This window comes from Schistocerca nitens, chromosome 11 (assembly GCF_023898315.1).
Source record: "Schistocerca nitens isolate TAMUIC-IGC-003100 chromosome 11, iqSchNite1.1, whole genome shotgun sequence".
Taxonomy (NCBI): Eukaryota; Metazoa; Arthropoda; class Insecta; order Orthoptera; family Acrididae; genus Schistocerca; species Schistocerca nitens.
In genome coordinates this window covers 28,450,352-28,467,618 of record NC_064624.1, presented here as the reverse complement: position 1 = coordinate 28,467,618, position 17,267 = coordinate 28,450,352, and the positions used below count along the sequence as shown (strand labels likewise).

General features: G+C 43.2%; 1 protein-coding gene across 1 annotated transcript in view; it reads left to right on the top strand.

Annotated features, from left to right (window-relative positions):
• LOC126213527 (zinc finger protein 708-like) overlaps positions 1–14,843 on the top strand; it is a 139,150-nt gene extending 124,307 nt beyond the window's left edge. The window contains exon 5 of the mRNA XM_049941371.1: positions 12,574–14,843. Within this exon, the coding sequence (XP_049797328.1) occupies positions 12,574–14,077 (1,504 nt within the window). The 3' untranslated portion in view covers positions 14,078–14,843. The remainder of the gene's footprint in view (positions 1–12,573) is intronic.
• Positions 14,844–17,267: the final 2,424 nt, after the last annotated feature.

Genomic DNA, 17,267 nt, shown 5'->3' with positions numbered 1-17,267 from the left:
TTTTGGTTCTCCCAGCTGACAAATGAAGCGCAACGGTGGTTATGGATGTGGCCGACTATCAGAAAAATTACTGATTTACTGGATCAACAAGCATATAGGAAGCTGAATAAGGACCACACTAACAACGTTCTGAGTCCTGTGTCGCGGTTAATAAAAAAGTCCTCCATTGAAGAGAGTGTACAGAAAGGTCTCTGCAATTCGGTTGTGCTACCACCGAGGCTATATGGATTGCACAAAATTTATAAAGAAATTGTGCCGTTAAGACCGATACTAAGTGCCATTGGTTCGCCCACCTACTCGTTAGCCAAGTTCTTGACTAAGCTGTTAAAACCACATGTGGGCCGTTCGGACTCTTATATAAAAGAATTTGACACATTTCATCAGCAGATTGAATGGCATAGTGGTCAAGCCGGAGGACATATTGGTCAGCTTCAATGTGGTATCGCTGTTTACCATGGTTCCACTTAATGATGTATTGGAAAAGCTGGATCAAATTTTTCCTGCCGATATTTTAGAACTGTTTAAGTGTTGTTTGACGACCACATACTTCAAGTGGAATGAACAGTTTTATGAGCAAACGGATGCCGTGGCTATGGGAAGCCCCCTAAGTCCCGTAATTGCAAACTTCTTTATGGAGAAATTCGAAGAACAGGCCTTAGGTACTGCCAGCAAGAAACCAAATGTATGGTTCCGATACGTGGATGACACGTTTGTGCTGTGGAGACATGGTAGGGAGGAACTAAGCCGGTTCCACGAACATAAATAGTATAAACTCCAGAATTTAGTTCACAATGGAGGAGGAGGTAGATGGCAAATTACATTTCCTCGATGTGCTTGTTTTTAGAAACTAAAATGGTAGTTTGGGCCACTCAGTGTACCGCAAACCCACGCACACGGACCGTTATTTGCACCGGGATTCGAACCACCATCCACAACAGAAGCAGGGTGTTATCAAGACGTTAGCGGACAGAGCTTGAAATATTTGTGAACCTGAGTTGCTTGACGCTGAGATAGAACATCTCCACATTGTACTAATGAAGAACGGATATTCGTCCGCCGAAATAAAACGTGCGTTGACGCAGACACGCAGAAATCATACTGACGTACAGGCTACTGCAAAATCTAAGGTTTTCCTGCCGTTTGTTAAAAATGTAACGGAAAGAAAAGGGAGGATCTTGACGAAGCGGAATATTACCGTAATTTACAAGCCCACCAGGAAGATACAGGAATACCTTAAGCCTGCCAAGGACGCTCGCAAACCATTGGAAAAAGCTGGAGTGTATAGGATCCCATGCAGCTGTGGTGATGTTTATGTCGGTACCACTAAAAGAACGGTTTCTAAACCTTTGGAAGAGCACAAGGGAAATTGTAGAAGAAGAGAAACGGAACGATCAGCTGTTGCGGAGCATGCTTTCCAGCCAGGGAACCACAATATTCGTTTCGAGGAGACGCAAGTACTAGCGGCCATTAGCGGATATAACGAAAGGCTCTACAGGGAGGCAATCGAAATCGCTAAACACCCAAATAATTGCAACCGAAAGGAGGAGGGCGTCAAATTAAACGGTATATGGATGCCGCTGTTAAAGAAGACTTGAAACACCCGTCCACTACTGGGTGATTTTACGGCGATGGACGGCGATGGACAGCGGCCAATTGCACTGATGTTTTCAAAACACGTGACGTCACGCCGCGGCGCGGGAGCGCGCGGACACTGAATTTAGCGGCAGTCAGTAGCGAGCCAGTGGGTGTGTTGGACCTTCCATCGAGCTACGGACCCCCTTGAAGATGTCTCCCGCAGTCGGAGACGAAACGTTGGGAATCACCACAGAATTCATCAACCGACCACGGCATAACAGCCCGGATAATTATAATGGACATGATATTTCCGGCCGTGAAAGTCTACATGTTGTGATTCCTATACTGCCAGAAAGATCTATACAGGTTTATAAATCCATAACCATTCAAGGGATTCATAAGATTTACAGCTCCTAGGGGAATGATACCATCTTTTAACACGGAAAAATGTGCTTCCAACCAGTGAAAAGTTTTCATCCTAGAAAGGGCGTTTCTAACTGGGAAATAAGGGAATTTTTTTGTCTTGTCCAGGTATACACCCTCGTTAAGGTTTCAGCTTTGCATATCAAATGAAGTGGCTATTGAGAAGAAACGCCATGCACTGGTGGTACAGTTGTTTTATCAGAACAGTAGCACTACATTGCAGGAATATCACTGAAAGAAATGGCTGTGAAGTGGCTCTGTGTGAATGAGTTGAAGAATATTATCCAGAAATTTGAATAAATAGGTGAGTTGAGTGGTGCAGCAGATTCCAATGTCAGTAGGTGAAGTGGCTTTTAGCTATAGCTGACTGTGCAGCAGATGCCTCTAGAGTTGTCAGAGGATTCCCTCTACGGTCTCCGGTCTCCCTCTGGCACATTTTACACTAGTATCTCTATGCGCTGCTAAAGAAGCCCCAAGATAGGCTTCAAGTGACTTTGACCTTCATTTTTGTCATGCGGGGAAATGATTAACTTTTGGATGGACAAAGCATATTTTGCTTTGCATGAGGCTGTGAATGCACAGAACTGTCACATATGAGTTTGTCCTCCCAAATCTTGTGCCGGAATATCTACTGCACTCAGCATATGTGAATGTAGTGTGGTTTCACAAGCCCTTTCATTCTCAGTCAGCGTTTCTTGGAGACAATGACACATCATGGACCCCTTAGGTGTACAGTGACATCTGAACTTGATAAGGACCTTGTTATCCAACGTGACTCCTGCATTTCAAGAACACAACGGTGTTTGCACCATTATTTTGATGTGAGATGGTGTGGCATGATATGTCAGTTGTCGAGTGAACAGTTGGTTTCATGAAACCTTCAGTATGACCTTCATTGTATCTTGACAGTTTCAAGATATGTGGCCTTAGAGATCCCCCAACTTAAATTCATGTGACATGTGGATGTTGGGATATCTGAAAGATTTATCAGGGATGTATCGAGAAACTCCTGATCGGAAGGCTATTATATGATGACAATCTGCTTACACTGGATATTCTATAGACAACTGTTAACCATGTCATGTCATGGATACAGCATGTTGCAGAGTTGGTAGACCATTTTGAACACGTAACAGCTGATAATATCCTCATAAACGCACGAGAGCCACCATTATCATTGCTCTGGTCGTTTTTCCTATTCTCCTGCACTGATAACTCATTCTGGCTGCTTATAGCAACATATTTTCACGTGGTGGTAGAAAGTGAAAAATTACTTTTGAGCATACTCCGTGAGGACACCAGTTAATGAACATGCTACAATGTTTTTGCATCGTGCAAAGTATAGAGCCCATATTGCAGCACCCTGAACACTGTCAGTTTAATTACAACCATTTATAACGCCTCGGAACAACTTCTGCTTACGAAGGCAGTGTGCTGTTAAGACAAATTTACCCTCAGTAAATTCATAATAAAGTTAGTATGACGTCTGGCAGATATACCACACTTGTTCTATGATTGCTACTCAGCAGGGGTTTTTAATTAACAGCTTGTGTTTACTGTTGTTACAGTGTAATAACTATAGTGACTTCTGTCAGTGTCTTTCACATTACACAGTGTGTGCCACGTCTCCCTAACCATTCAAACCAGCCTAAATGGACGTACTATTCTCCATGCGTTCTGTCGGCAGCTCGTGGTCTAGTAGCTAGTGTTACTCCCTCTGGATGATGGGATCTCAGGTTTGATTACTGACCGGGGTGTGGATTTTCTCTTCCCAGTGGCTGGGTGTTTGTGTTCTAACCATTTCATCATCATCATTTCTGTCAGTGGCTACATTGGACTGTTTAAAAAATAACTGCATAAAAATTCGGACTTTATACAGCTGCTGATGACTGTGCAGTTGAGCGCCCCACAAACAAAACATCATCCATTAGTTCTGAGAGTAAGTGAACTATACTTCAATGTATATTTTGGTATGAAGTTTGGGATAACAGTGATACTCATTAAGATTACATAGTGATACATATTCAGTAGAGGGCCTGGTCGGTGGTGGTGATAACAGAGTAGGTAGTCGTATCACCATGATTCCTGCTTTTATGGTAGGGGAAATTCTTTGAAATGGAGAAATACACAACCCAAGCAATGTTTGTACAAGACAACAGTACATTGCTTTGCAGATTCCTGCCCTGTGACTTAGTGGTTACGTGTTAGGTAGGAATCGAGAGACTGAAGAAATCAGGTGTGCTATTGCCCTCAAGGTATTTTAGATGAGGTTCAACGGTGATGAAACAAAATTTCGGTAATATGAAACTATTCGAAAGAACACACCTTTGGTGCTTGTTATTGATATCCCTGACATAAAAACATTTATAGGCCTGCTTGTATTCACAGCAGTCTCCAAACCTGGCATCAAATACATTGATAACCTTTCCTTAGTAGGTGGATCCAGATGCAATATTTTCATGGTACTGTAAGGAACGGTTTTTGTTAACAATGGCAGCTATCTGGTTTGAGAATTTAGAGAACAGAGGAAGGAATAAATTAGAGATAACAGCTGTAGTGCCAAAGTTTTTAACAAATGTGGTGTAAACCATAAGCAGTGTTACTCTCCAGGCTGTAGTGTGTGTGCTCATAAAATACATTTGCACTTCCATCATCACTGCATGAATAGTTCATGAATGTACCTGCCACGAAAAATGTTGTGCAATAAAGATTAAGGATATGACAAGTACCCAGGACCTATATAATGCGTACATGGAGGTCTCTAAAACAATTGATAGATAATTATCATCAAAATTTATATATTGTTGAAGGTTTCCACAAATTCTGTTTCTTATTCTGGTCTCCCCCCAGGGGGTCCACAACTCTTTTGTGGACACGTGCGTAGCGAGCACGGGACCCCAAGCTAATGTGGCCCTCCTTCCTTTCCGGGCTGCATACCTTCCCTTTCTGCATCCTTCCCCATCCCCCATCTTCGCCACCTCCCCCCCCCCCCCCTCACCTCTGGCTCTTTCCTTCCCTTTCTCCCCCTCTGGGAGTATGGTTTGTGCCTACGTCCGGAGACGGATGCTCGAAACTGTTCCAAATTCCTTGCTTTCTACTCTCGCAAGTCCTTGTCCTTCCTCTGTCCTTCCCTTTTCCTTCCCTCTTCTCTTTGCCCTTTTCTCCGCTGCGGCGTTTGAGACCCCCTCTTCTCTTCTTTCCTTTCTCTTTTTTCCTCCCTGTGCGTGTCTGAAGGCCGACCCACGCACTTCCATGCGTAGCCGGTGACGGGGTAACGCGTAATTCCCCGCCCTGGGTAGACAGGTAGGACACGTACGTACCCCCTGGTAACGGCCAGGCCCAGGGAGGGGTGATTACCCGAGCTGATACCTTCCGAAAGTGCCGATTGGTCCCTCCATCCGTTTGTCGGGAGGTGTGACCTGAGGTGTGAACAATCACCTAAGGCGGGTGTGCCCTCAATGACGGTCCCCACAAGGGAGGAGCGCGCCATCGGAGACGCCGGTAATCATGGGGATTCTTCCGCAATGGTTTCCTCACCTTCCACTATGTCTGCTAACAAACGTAAGTTCACTGAGTCTCAGCCACAGACAGTTCTTCCATCGTTGCCACAGTTCCTTGTTGTTTCTCGGTCTGACGAAGGTCACGACTTCTCCACGTCAACCCTTTCATTATTCAGAAAGGTGTTGACGCAATTGCAGGTCCTGTAAAGTCTTGTTCCAGATTACAGAATGGCACCCTGTTGTTAGAAACAAACAGTGCCCTCCAGGCACAAAAATTGCTGCGTACTTCTCTGCTCCACACCTTCCCTGTCCGGGTGGAACCGCACCGTACCTTAAATTCCTCGCGTGGAGTCGTTTATACACGCTCCCTCGATGGATTGTCTGACGAAGAAATTCAGCACTACCTGTCTGACCAGGGCGTAACGGCTGTTCATAGAGTTATGAAAAGGGTTGACACGAACATCATTCCAACCCGCACTGTCTTCTTGACATTTGACAAAGTTCAACTCCCATCGAAAATCAAAGCAAGCTATGAGATAATTTCCGTTCGCCCTTACGTCCCAAACCCTACGCGTTGCTATCGATGTCAGCGGTTCAATCACACCAGCCAGTCCTGTTCGAATCCGGCCAAATGTGTTACGTGTGGCAAGGATGCCCATGAGGCTGCTTGTCCACCTCCAACCCCTCGCTGCATCAACTGTATGGGTGACCACGCTGCTTCCTCTCGAGATTGCCCCGTTTTTAAGGACGAAAAGCTCATCCAGGAAATAAGAGTGATGGAAAAGGTGTCGACCTTTGCTGCTCGAAAATTATTCGCCAGTCGACAGCCCACCGTGCCTCAGACAGGAAAATACAGCACTGTCCTTGCTTCTCCTCAGCCAACAAAGGAGGCGGCCTCGCAGACTTGCGACCTCACCTTTAGTACCACGGTCGTCAGATCGGCCAGCGCAAAGATCGCCCGTTCAACCTCACCACTTTCGCCTGCCCACTCTATGGCTCACCCTTCGTCGGGTTCTGCTAAATCTCGAGCCCAAAAGTCAGACGCCAAATCTTCGAATAAAGAGCATACTCGTGAAGAGTTTTTACATACCGCAACTTCACAACCATCGGTTCCTCCTTCATCTAAACATCATACTTCCAAGAAGGCTACAAAGAAACCCAGTTCCTCTCCTTCTCCGCCAAGGCGTGTCCCATCTACAGCACCACCTGGCGTAAATCGCCCTCGGCCGTCTTCTGTGTCGCCGAGGCGCACTGCTGGTGGCCGGTCAACCGGCCAATCGCTGGTGGCAGGGGCTGCTCCTGACCAACCTATGGATCAGGATCTTCTGCCTTCGGCTGAATGCCATTCCATGCTGTCGGTCGCAAGCTCTGAGCAGTCGTTGAGTTGACAACACCCTTGGTCACATTCCTCCATTTTCTGTTCACCCTATGTCCATTATCCACTGGAATATCCGCGGCATTCGAGCCAATCGGGATGAATTGTCGTTCTTCTTACGATCCTACTCGCCGGTAATCTTCTGTCTTCAGGAAACAAAGCTGCTTCCCCATGACCGCTTTGTTCTCCCTCATTTTCAGTCCGTCCGATATGACCTCCCCTCTGTTGAAGGCACTCCAGCCCATGGAGGACTCATGATTCTTCTCCATGATACTCTCCATTATCACCCAATCCCCTTAAACAGTTCCTTCCAAGCTGTCGCCGTCCGTCTTTCCCTTTCTGGATACACGTTCTCTCTTTGTACTGTATACATTCCATCAGCCACACCAATGGCACGAGCTGATCTCCTTCATCTTCTTGGTCAGCTTCCACCCCCCTATTTGCTGGTTGGGGACTTCAATGCCCACCACCCGCTTTGGGGATCTCCACATCCTTGTCCACGTGGCTCTCTATTGCTAGACGTCTTACACCAAGCGGATCTAGTTTGCCTCAACACTGGGGTCCCCACATTTTTGTCTGCCTCCACGACAAATTTATCTCGTTTGGACGTTGCGGTCGGTACTGTTCCGCTAGCTCGGCGCTTCGAATGGTGCGCCCTTGATGATACACAATCGAGTGACCACTTTCCATGTGTCCTTAGACTGTAGCCTCAACTGCCATATATGCGCTCGCGACGCTGGAAGTTTGCCCAAGCCGATTGGACACTTTTTTCGTCTATAGCGACATTCGATGACCGTCGCTTTCCCAGCATCGACGATGAGGTCACACATATTACCGACGTTATTCTTACAGCTGCGGAACGTTCAATACCACGCTCCTCCGAATTGCCCCGGCGACCCCCAGTTCCTTGGTGGAACGAGGCATGCCGTGACGCAATACGTGAGCGGCGACGTGCTCTTCGCATTTTCCGTCACCATCCTACTTTGGCCAACTGTATCCGCTATAAGCAGCTCCGTGCGCGATGCCGTCGCGTCATCGGCGATAGCAAGAAGGTAAGCTAGAAATTCTTTATTAGCTCATTTAATACCTTCACACCCTCCTCCGTAGTTTGGAGTCGGCTTCGACGGTTCTCAGGCGCGCCTAGTTTCTCCCCAGTCTCTGGGCTCACTGTCGTGCATGATACCTTAGTGGACCCCATCGCAATTTCTAACTCATTGGGTCAGCACTTTGCTGAGATTTCGAGCTCTTCAAATTACCCGCCAGCGTTTCTCCCGAAGAAACGTGCAGCGGAAGTGCGACATCTTGCTTTCTCCTCTCAAAATCACGAAAGCTACAATACTGTTTTCTCCATGCGGGAACTCCAACATGCCCTCTCTTCTTCTCGCTCCTCCGCCCCAGGACCGGATGGTATCCATGTCCAAATGTTGCTGCATTTATCAACCCATAGTCTGCGTTACCTCCTTCGCCTTTATAATCGAATTTGGACCGACAGTACCTTTCCGAGACGGTGGCGGGAAGCTATTGTCGTTCCCGTTCCGAAACCTGGAAAGGACAAACATCTCCCCTCTAGCTATCGCCCCATTTCTCTCCCGAGTAGTGTCTGTAAGGTTTTGGAGCGTATGGTGAATTACCGTTTAGCTTGGTGGCTGGAATCCCGCAGTCTTTTAAAACCAGCCCAATGCGGATTCCGGAAGCATCGTTCTGCAGTTGACCATCTTGTTGCTCTCTCCACTTATATCATGAACAATTTTCTCCGGAAACGCCAAACGGTAGCAATATTTTTTGATCTGGAGAGAGAGCATACGATACCTGTTGGAGGACAGGCATATTCCGCACACTGTTCTCTTGGGGCTTTCGAGGCCGGCTGCCCCTTTTTCTTCGCGAATTTATGGCAGAGCGCACTTTTAGGGTGCGGGTGAACACTACTCTCTCCCGTACTTTCTCCCAAGGAAAACGGGGTACCCCAGGGCTCTGTGCTGAGTGTTGTACTGTTTGCCATTGCCATAAATCCAATTATGGATTGTCTCCTTCCTGATGTCTCGGGCTCCCTCTTTGTGGACGATTTTGCGATCTACTACAGCTCTCAACGGACCAGCCTTCTTGAATGACGTCTTCAAGGATGTCTCGATCGCCTCCACTCTTGGAGCATCGAAACCGGCTTCCGTTTCTCTCCCAGTAAGACCGTTTGTGTTAATTTTTGGCGACGTAAGGAGTTTCTTCTGCCCTCCTTACATCTAGGTCCTCTCAACCTTCCGTTTTCAGACGTCGCTAAATTCTTGGGTCTTATGTTTGACAGAAAACTGTGCTGGTCCTCCCACGTTTCCTATCTTTCGGCTCGCTGTCTGTGATCGCTTAACGCCCTCCGTGTCTTGAATGGTACCCCCTGGGGAGCGGACCGAGTGGTCCTTCTCAGCCTCTATCGCGCCTTAGTGCGCTCGAAATTGGATTATGGAAGCATAGTCTACTCCTCTGCTCGGCCGTCTATTCTTTGGCGTCTCGACTCTATCCACCACTGTGGATTACGTTTAGTGTCTGGAGCTTTTTACACTAGCCCTGTGGAAAGCCTTTATGCTGAGACTGCTGAACCTCCGCTGTCCAATCGGCGAGCAGTCCTTCTGAGTCATTACGCTAGCCATCTGTCTTCCATGCCTGCTAACCCAGCCCATGACCTTTTTTTCGACGCCTCCTTTGATGTAGGGTATGCAGGCCGCTCCTCCTCCCTACTACCCCCGGGAGTCCGCTTCCGTCAACTGCTCCATTCTCTTTCCTTCCGCTTTCCTAAGACCTTCTTGACAACTTGGGGTACAGCACCGCCTTTGCTCCGTCCCCGGATCTGCCTGCTCCGTGACCTTTGTCGGTTTCCCAAGGATGGTACCCCTACACTTGTTTATCGTCGGGCATTTGCTGCTGTATGTGCACAAATGACGGACGCCACATTTATTTACACCGACAGCTCGAAAACATCGTTAGGTGTAGGGAGTGCCTATATTGTTGGCGACACCCCAAATCGCTTTCGGCTTCCCGACCAGTGTTGGGTTTATACTGCGGAGCTTTACGCTGTTCTCCAGGCTGTCCACTACATCCGCCGCCATCGGCGGATACAGTACGTAATCTGCTCAGATTCTTTCAGCTCTCTCCTCAGTCTCCAAGCACTTTACCCTGTGCACCCTCTGGTCCACCGGATTCAGGACTGTCTGCGCTTGCTCCAGCTGGGGGGCGTCTCGGTGCCGTTCCTCTGGCTCCCGGGACACGCTGGTATCTGTGGGAATGAGGAGGCCGATATAGCGGCCAAGGCTGCAGTTTCTCTTCCTCGGCCAGCTATTCAGTCGCTTCCCTTCACCGATCTACGGAGCGTTTTATGTCGCAGAGTTGCTCATTTATGGCATGCGCATTGGTCAACACTTCCCCGTAATAAATTGCGGGAAGTGAAAGCCCTTCCTTGCGCTTGGACCTCTTCCTCCCGAACGCGTCGTCGGGAGGAGGTAATTTTAGCTAGACTCTGGATAGGGCACTGTCTTTTTAGCCATCAACATCTTTTAAGCGGCGATCCTCCCCCACTCTGTCCCCACTGCTCTCAGCTGTGGACGGTAAGACACCTTTTAATTGAATGCCCCTATTTTAATCCGTTACGCTCCCGTCTACAGCTATCGCCTGATCTATCGTCGATTTTAGCAGATGACACGCGCTCAGCCGACCGCGTTCTCCAGTTTATTAGTGCCAGTGAAATGACGTCAGTAATTTGAAGCTTTTTTTGGGGACAACCAATCCCTTTCTGTAGTGGATTTTTAAGCATTCCTTCTGCTTTTAGTTTCTCCAATTTTATGACTTTGTTCCCATTGCTGCTGATTTTCAATTTCGGTTTTTTACTGTCTTAAGTCACAGGCTGGGCGCTAATGACCATAGAAGTTTTGCGCCCTAAAAACAAAAAAAAATTATTCTGGTTTGTTTACAGTTGATTTGCATAGCATAAAATTTTAATTGTAAGTTTTATTTCTAGTACTTTGGCAAACAGGAATGTGCACATTTGATACCTTACCTACAAATTTTTTTGGATTTATTTCTTCATTAATAATATTCAGTTACTTCACTCCCATATGTATGAAAGTCCATGTTGTAACTAATTGAGTTTAAAAAAGTTATGACAACGTTTATTGATTGAGTTGTTAACGTCTAGAATCTGACATACTCCATAATACCAGTTACATTAAAGAACCATGTGATCCCAACTAAGGGTTTAAAAACTCGCGAAATTTGGCAGATACCATGCCAAACAAAACTATATATGAACAGAAAGGAAAAGAGTGAAAAGTTAGAACAGATGAAAACACTGGAGCATGCACGCCTTCAGTAGTTCATAATCTTTCATATCCAACATGATGCACATACTGGGGACCTGAAAGGCATCACAATTCTGTCCCATGAGAAAGGGTTCAACTGCAGATGGAAAAATTGGACCCAGATACTACAGGGGTAGCCCATACATCAGCTGTAATCACTGCCACTCAATATGTCAGCCTGCGCTGTGTCTAATGGATGATGATGTGGCAATTTACATGTGGGTCTTTCAGTCTATTGTGTTCTGCAATACCAGGTGACCAGATGTTGAGTAGATGTAAAAAATTTTCAAAAAGGCTCACTACAAATGTATCGGAAAATTTACAACCACTTACATCTTTTCACATAGTATTTCCTTTTTGTGCAAGGCTTCATATAAGTTTGAGTGCCAAAAACAGTCTTAGATTGAAACCATCTGCAAGTGTATCAGTCACATTCATTCATCAGTATGCAAATTTTTCCCTTGATTGATGTGATATTGATTCTTGTTCATGAACGGTCATTGTCCACCTGATCAACATCCATACTAGATATGCAATAAAAATATTGGAGCTCACGCTAGTTCTTGACTAGCTGGGAATCAAACAAAAAAAATCTATTTACTAGGTCAAATAAATTTATCATTACAAAGGCGAAAGTGTCGGCAAAACAAAGAAAAGGCACTTAAGTGCTAAGATGATGGAAGAAAACATTTAAAAATTATTTATCTTAATTAAATCTGAAATACGTTGAACTTAAGAATTTTGAATTAAAATTTTTGGATACATTAAATATATTTAAAATTTTTGGATACATTAAATAAATTGGTGTAGACTATTAACTTGTAGCACTGTGTTGTATGAAGATTGTAATACATGAATGTGAATTATTTTATGCTCATCAAAAAATTCCAAGCCTGCCACTGTGTTCGAGCACTTCTAGGTGCTAAAGTCCGAAAGCGTTTTGCTGCTGCTGTTGCTGCAGTCGCAGGTTCGAATCCTGCCACAGGCATGGATGTGTGTGATGTCCTTAGGTTACTTGGGTTTAGGTAGTTCTAAGTCTAGGGTACTGATTACCTCAGATGTTAAGTCCCATAGTGCTTAGAGCCATTTGAACCATTTTAATAATTGCACACACAATCTGCAGTGGCTCTTATTGATCATTATTGAATTTCGTCTGGTTATTTTCGTTTTAAACCACGTTTACATGATCATTTCTTTCCTTCTGGTGAATATTGTAATTTCAAATTACTAACAGTTACTGAATATTTAATTTCTTATACACTTTTATGAATTGCAGCCTATAGTACTTGATTTATAGACACTCAAATATTGTTTCATTCTTGTTTGTATATTATTATTTAACATTCTTCTCCTTACTCTTCAGATTGACTCAGAGTACTGGTGGGAGCTGTGGCATATTATGTGAGGACACTTATCACCATGGGCTAGTCCAGGATAAGTTGGTGATAGACATGAAGACGTCAACACACGAGTTGGGTCCCAATACAGAAGATGTGATTATTGACAAGGAGTGCTCAGATGCTACCCGATATGACTGTAGTACAAGGGAAAAGGAATTTCATGTATATAGCTGTAATTTCTGCCTACAAAGCTTTCCTTCCAAATACAGACTCATAATGCATGTGTTCATGCACATTGGTGGTACGCAGCCACCTTTGTATGTTTGTAAGTGGTGCGGTGAGGTATTTCAGAGTAATGTTAGTTTGAAAAAACATTTGAGAATGAGTGAGAATTCTGTCTTACCTGCTAGCAACCATGAAAAATATGGCGATAGTGATCATCATCAAAGCAGTATCTTCTTGGATAGTGAGCGAGAAGTTTCTGTTACAGAACACAATCAGCAGTCTTCGTGTAAGGAAACTTCGAAAGCATCAAAGAAGTCCTCTAATGACAGGCGTTACACACATATGAGAAATGATACGGAGAAATCAAATGATTATGGAGCTTCATCTACAGCTGTTAATGTCACTCCCCAGGCTGATCTACTTACTGCAAACAGAACCCACAAATGTGATATTTGTGGCAAATTGTTTGCTAGGTCATGTCATCTGAAGACTCACTTATTAATTCACACTGGAGAGAAACCTCACAAATGTGATATTTGTAGCAAATTGTTTGCTAGGTCATGTTATCTGAAGACTCACTTATTAATTCACATTGGAAAGAAACCTCACAAATGTGAGATTTGTGGGAAATGTTTTACTATATCATTCAATCTCGAGAGACATATATTAATTCACACTGGAAAGAAACCTCACAAATGTGAGATTTGTGGGAAATCTTTTGCTACATCAGGTGCTCTCAAGAAACACACATTAATTCACACTGGACAGAAAGCACACAAATGTGACATCTGTGGGAAATCTTTTACTAGGTCAAGCAGTCTCAAGGCACATGCTTTCATTCACACTGGAAAGAAACCTCACAAATGCGAGATTTGTGGGAAATCTTTTGCTATATCAGGCAATCTCAAGAGACATATATTAATTCACACTGGAAAGAAACCTCACAAATGTGAGATTTGTGGGAAATCTTTTGCTATATCAGGTGATCTCAAGAAACACACATTAATTCACACTGGACAGAAAGCACACAAATGTGACATCTGTGGGAAATCTTTTACTACGTCAAGCAGTCTCAAGGCACATGCTTTCATTCACACTGGAAAGAAACCTCACAAATGCGAGATTTGTGGGAAATGTTTTGCTATTACAGGTGATCTCAATAGGCATGTACTAATTCACACTGGAAGAAAGCCTCATAAATGTGTAATCTGTGACAGAAGTTTCACTCAATTGAGTAAGCTCAAGAGACATGCATTACTCCACTTGAGAAAGAAACAAGTAGGTGTTAGTTTAAGCAAATAGGTATCCCTGGTTGGTGCTCTCAAGGCCTGTAAAATAATGGATGTAGCAGGGAGACAATAAATGGTAATGGCTGTGAAATAACAGTATAATGTGGTAGAATTGTGAAAAAATGTGTAATTATGTGTACTTTAGAGCGGTAGCAGATAAAATGGCAATATAAAAATCCGTATCTGCAGCTTGAAATGTCAAGAAATTGTATTGCTAAATATGCCTCAAACGTGAATCAAATATGTTTGTCATTAACACTGCTATTTTTTCCTATCGATCTTGAGACAAGAGGATTCTGAATTGTGATAAATCCTTACCTTCGTCAGTAATTATAAGTAGCACGCAATATTCAGTATAAGGCCAAGGAAATGTCATGACTTTCTGATTATTATCCCTAACATAGTCATCATGTATTACTTGTAACTCTGCATTTTAGAAACAATGTTAGCAATTAGGTACCCATATATTATGGCAGTTCCTTCACTCAGACTAGTAAACTCAACACTGGAGAAACATGATTATGGCAATTATTTTACTCAGGTATGTTTTCTCAAGAGATTTGCTCTGTGTGTCATTAATAGTGTATACATTTGTTCTGTTAGTACTAATCCTGCATTAGTAAATGTAACAACAAATATAACAACCTGCTTAATAGCATGATTGTCCACGTTTGGAACACAATGCGTAGACAGATCTACATGATAGGGACTTGACAAGTTGTTTACATGTTTCTGGAAGTATGTTGCACCAGATGTTTTATTAAATCTTATTTCATGTACTTAATTGGTACTGATTGTTAAATCCTACCTCATTGGTTTTGTCCTTATCTAAGTGGAAAGTAATGCTCTCCCATTTTGAAAAATAAGAAAAATTACAAAATTATACAATGTAAACAAACTAATACATACTAGCATCCAATCTCCTAATGCTTAGTCGTAAACGAGTCATGACTGAATTGTGCCAAGATCCAAAATCCACTTAAGTATAAAATTACCCAACAGCTGCTGCTCATGCACCACTGGTTTTGGTGATCTCAATAATTCACAATATCCTTGATTACATATGATCATATAACCAATCTGAGGACAACTACAGTGACTGGGAGAGTGATGACACCAAGGCAACCACTCAATGTAGGTATTCCAGCTTACTCCACTCAGTGATGTGTGCAGTGTCGTGGTCAATGGTAACTTGCAATTTTCCCAAGCTAGTATTCATCAATGGTTTGCAGTAGGCGAGTCTTTGATTTTTTTGGTAGTGTAGGCAGGCAGTCTGTCGGTTGGGTGCCAGCGTGAAAGGTGTTTCAGGGAAATTAACAGAAAAAGTTCAAAGCTATTGTGTGTGTAAGTTAATTGAACAGATAACCTAATGGTGGGTGTGATAGATTATAATAAGAAAGTTGAATAAAAGTCTGCTGTTAGAGAAACTCAATAAGTCTCAAGCATAATTGTATGGCCAGAGCAGAGAACTGCTACAATAGTTGGCTGTACTACCAAATACTGTAATTTGTTCGCAGTGGGCATAAATAAAGGTTTGTGCCTTGCAACAACAGTGCAAGAGCAAGGGAATTCTTTGGTGTCCTCTAAAATTAATGCAATTTCGCAATTTGCGACAGTAGTGAGGGTAATAAAGTAGGATGCTTGTAATAATTAGTGTGAATGTACAGTTGAAATTCGAACTACTTGACACTCTGATGTACAACCCTTGGAAACAATCAGGATATCCATCGCCAAATATTACATTCATAAGCAGCTACACAGGCGACAGGGAAAGAAGGCGATAACACTCAGATTAGCAACTGGTGCAGATTATTGACAGGGATAGCTGCACAGTTAACACATCTATCGATCTTGACAGTTTTACAATAGCAGCAGTGCAATAATACAGCCAGGTTGATTCGTACATGGAGTTGGTCATTTGCTTGTGTACTGATCCATGAAATGAATTACTAGTTATGGTTTTCAGGAAGGTTTCCGCTGGCACTAAGTTAGGGCTGAGTCTCTGTTGCAGTTTTGGCTGAATGGTAGGAGCAAGGTGACAAGCAGTTCCTTCTGTTAAATGTTAATACTGAACAGGATATAAAATCTGTTAAATCTGAGCTCGAGGGTAATCAGTAAGCCAAAAATTGATTATTTTAGGACACTCCTCAGACATTCACTGGACTGATGTTTACAGTGCTCATGCCATGAATGAAAAATATAACATTTTTGCTAATAAAGTGCTTACCTTATTCGAACACTGCTTTCCCCCAAAACTTACCAAGGTTAGAGCATAGTCTACAAAGAAGCCATGGATTACTCGAGGAATAGGGGTATCTTGTAAAACAAAAAGAAAACTGTATCTGTCACTCGAAACATTTCCAATCTTGATGCTATAGCACATTATAAGAAATACAGCAAAATATTAAAGACTGTAATACGGATGTCAAAGAAAATATATTACAAGGAAAAGATAGTCATATCAGATAACAAAATAAAGACAATATGGGATATAGTGAAGGAGACCAGTAGAACCAGACATGAAGAGGAACAAATAGCATTAAGAGTAGATGATACATTGGTGACATGTGTACAGTGTTGCAGAAGTTTTTAACAAACATTTTATAACTGTTACTGAAAAGATGGGGTTGTCAGGTTCGGTAGATGCTGCTATGGATTACCTTAGACCAGACATTTCAAGTAACTTCCATAATATGAATTTGACCCTCACTACCCCAACAGAAATAATGTCCATCATAAAATCTTTAAAATCAAAAACATCTAGTGGGCATGATGAAATATCAACAAAGTTAATTAAAGAATTTGATTCTGAGCTCAGTAACATATTAAGCTATCTGTGTAACCAGTCGTTTATCAGTGGAATATTTCCTGAGTGGCTGAAATATGCTGAAGTTAAGCCACTGTTTGAGAAGGGAGATAAAGAAATAGCATCAAATTTCCGTCCAATTTCACTGTTGCCAGCATTCTCAAAAATTTTCGAAAAAGTAATGTACAGTCGTTTTTATAACCATCTTATCTCAAATAACATACTGTCAAAGTCACAGTTTGGATTTCTAAAAGGTTCTGATATTGAGAAGGCTATCTACACTTACAGTGAAAATGTGCTTAATTCATTAGACAAAAAATTGCAGCCAACTGGTATATTTTGTGATCTGTCAAAGGCATTTGACTGTGTAAATCACAATATCCTTTTAAGTAATCTA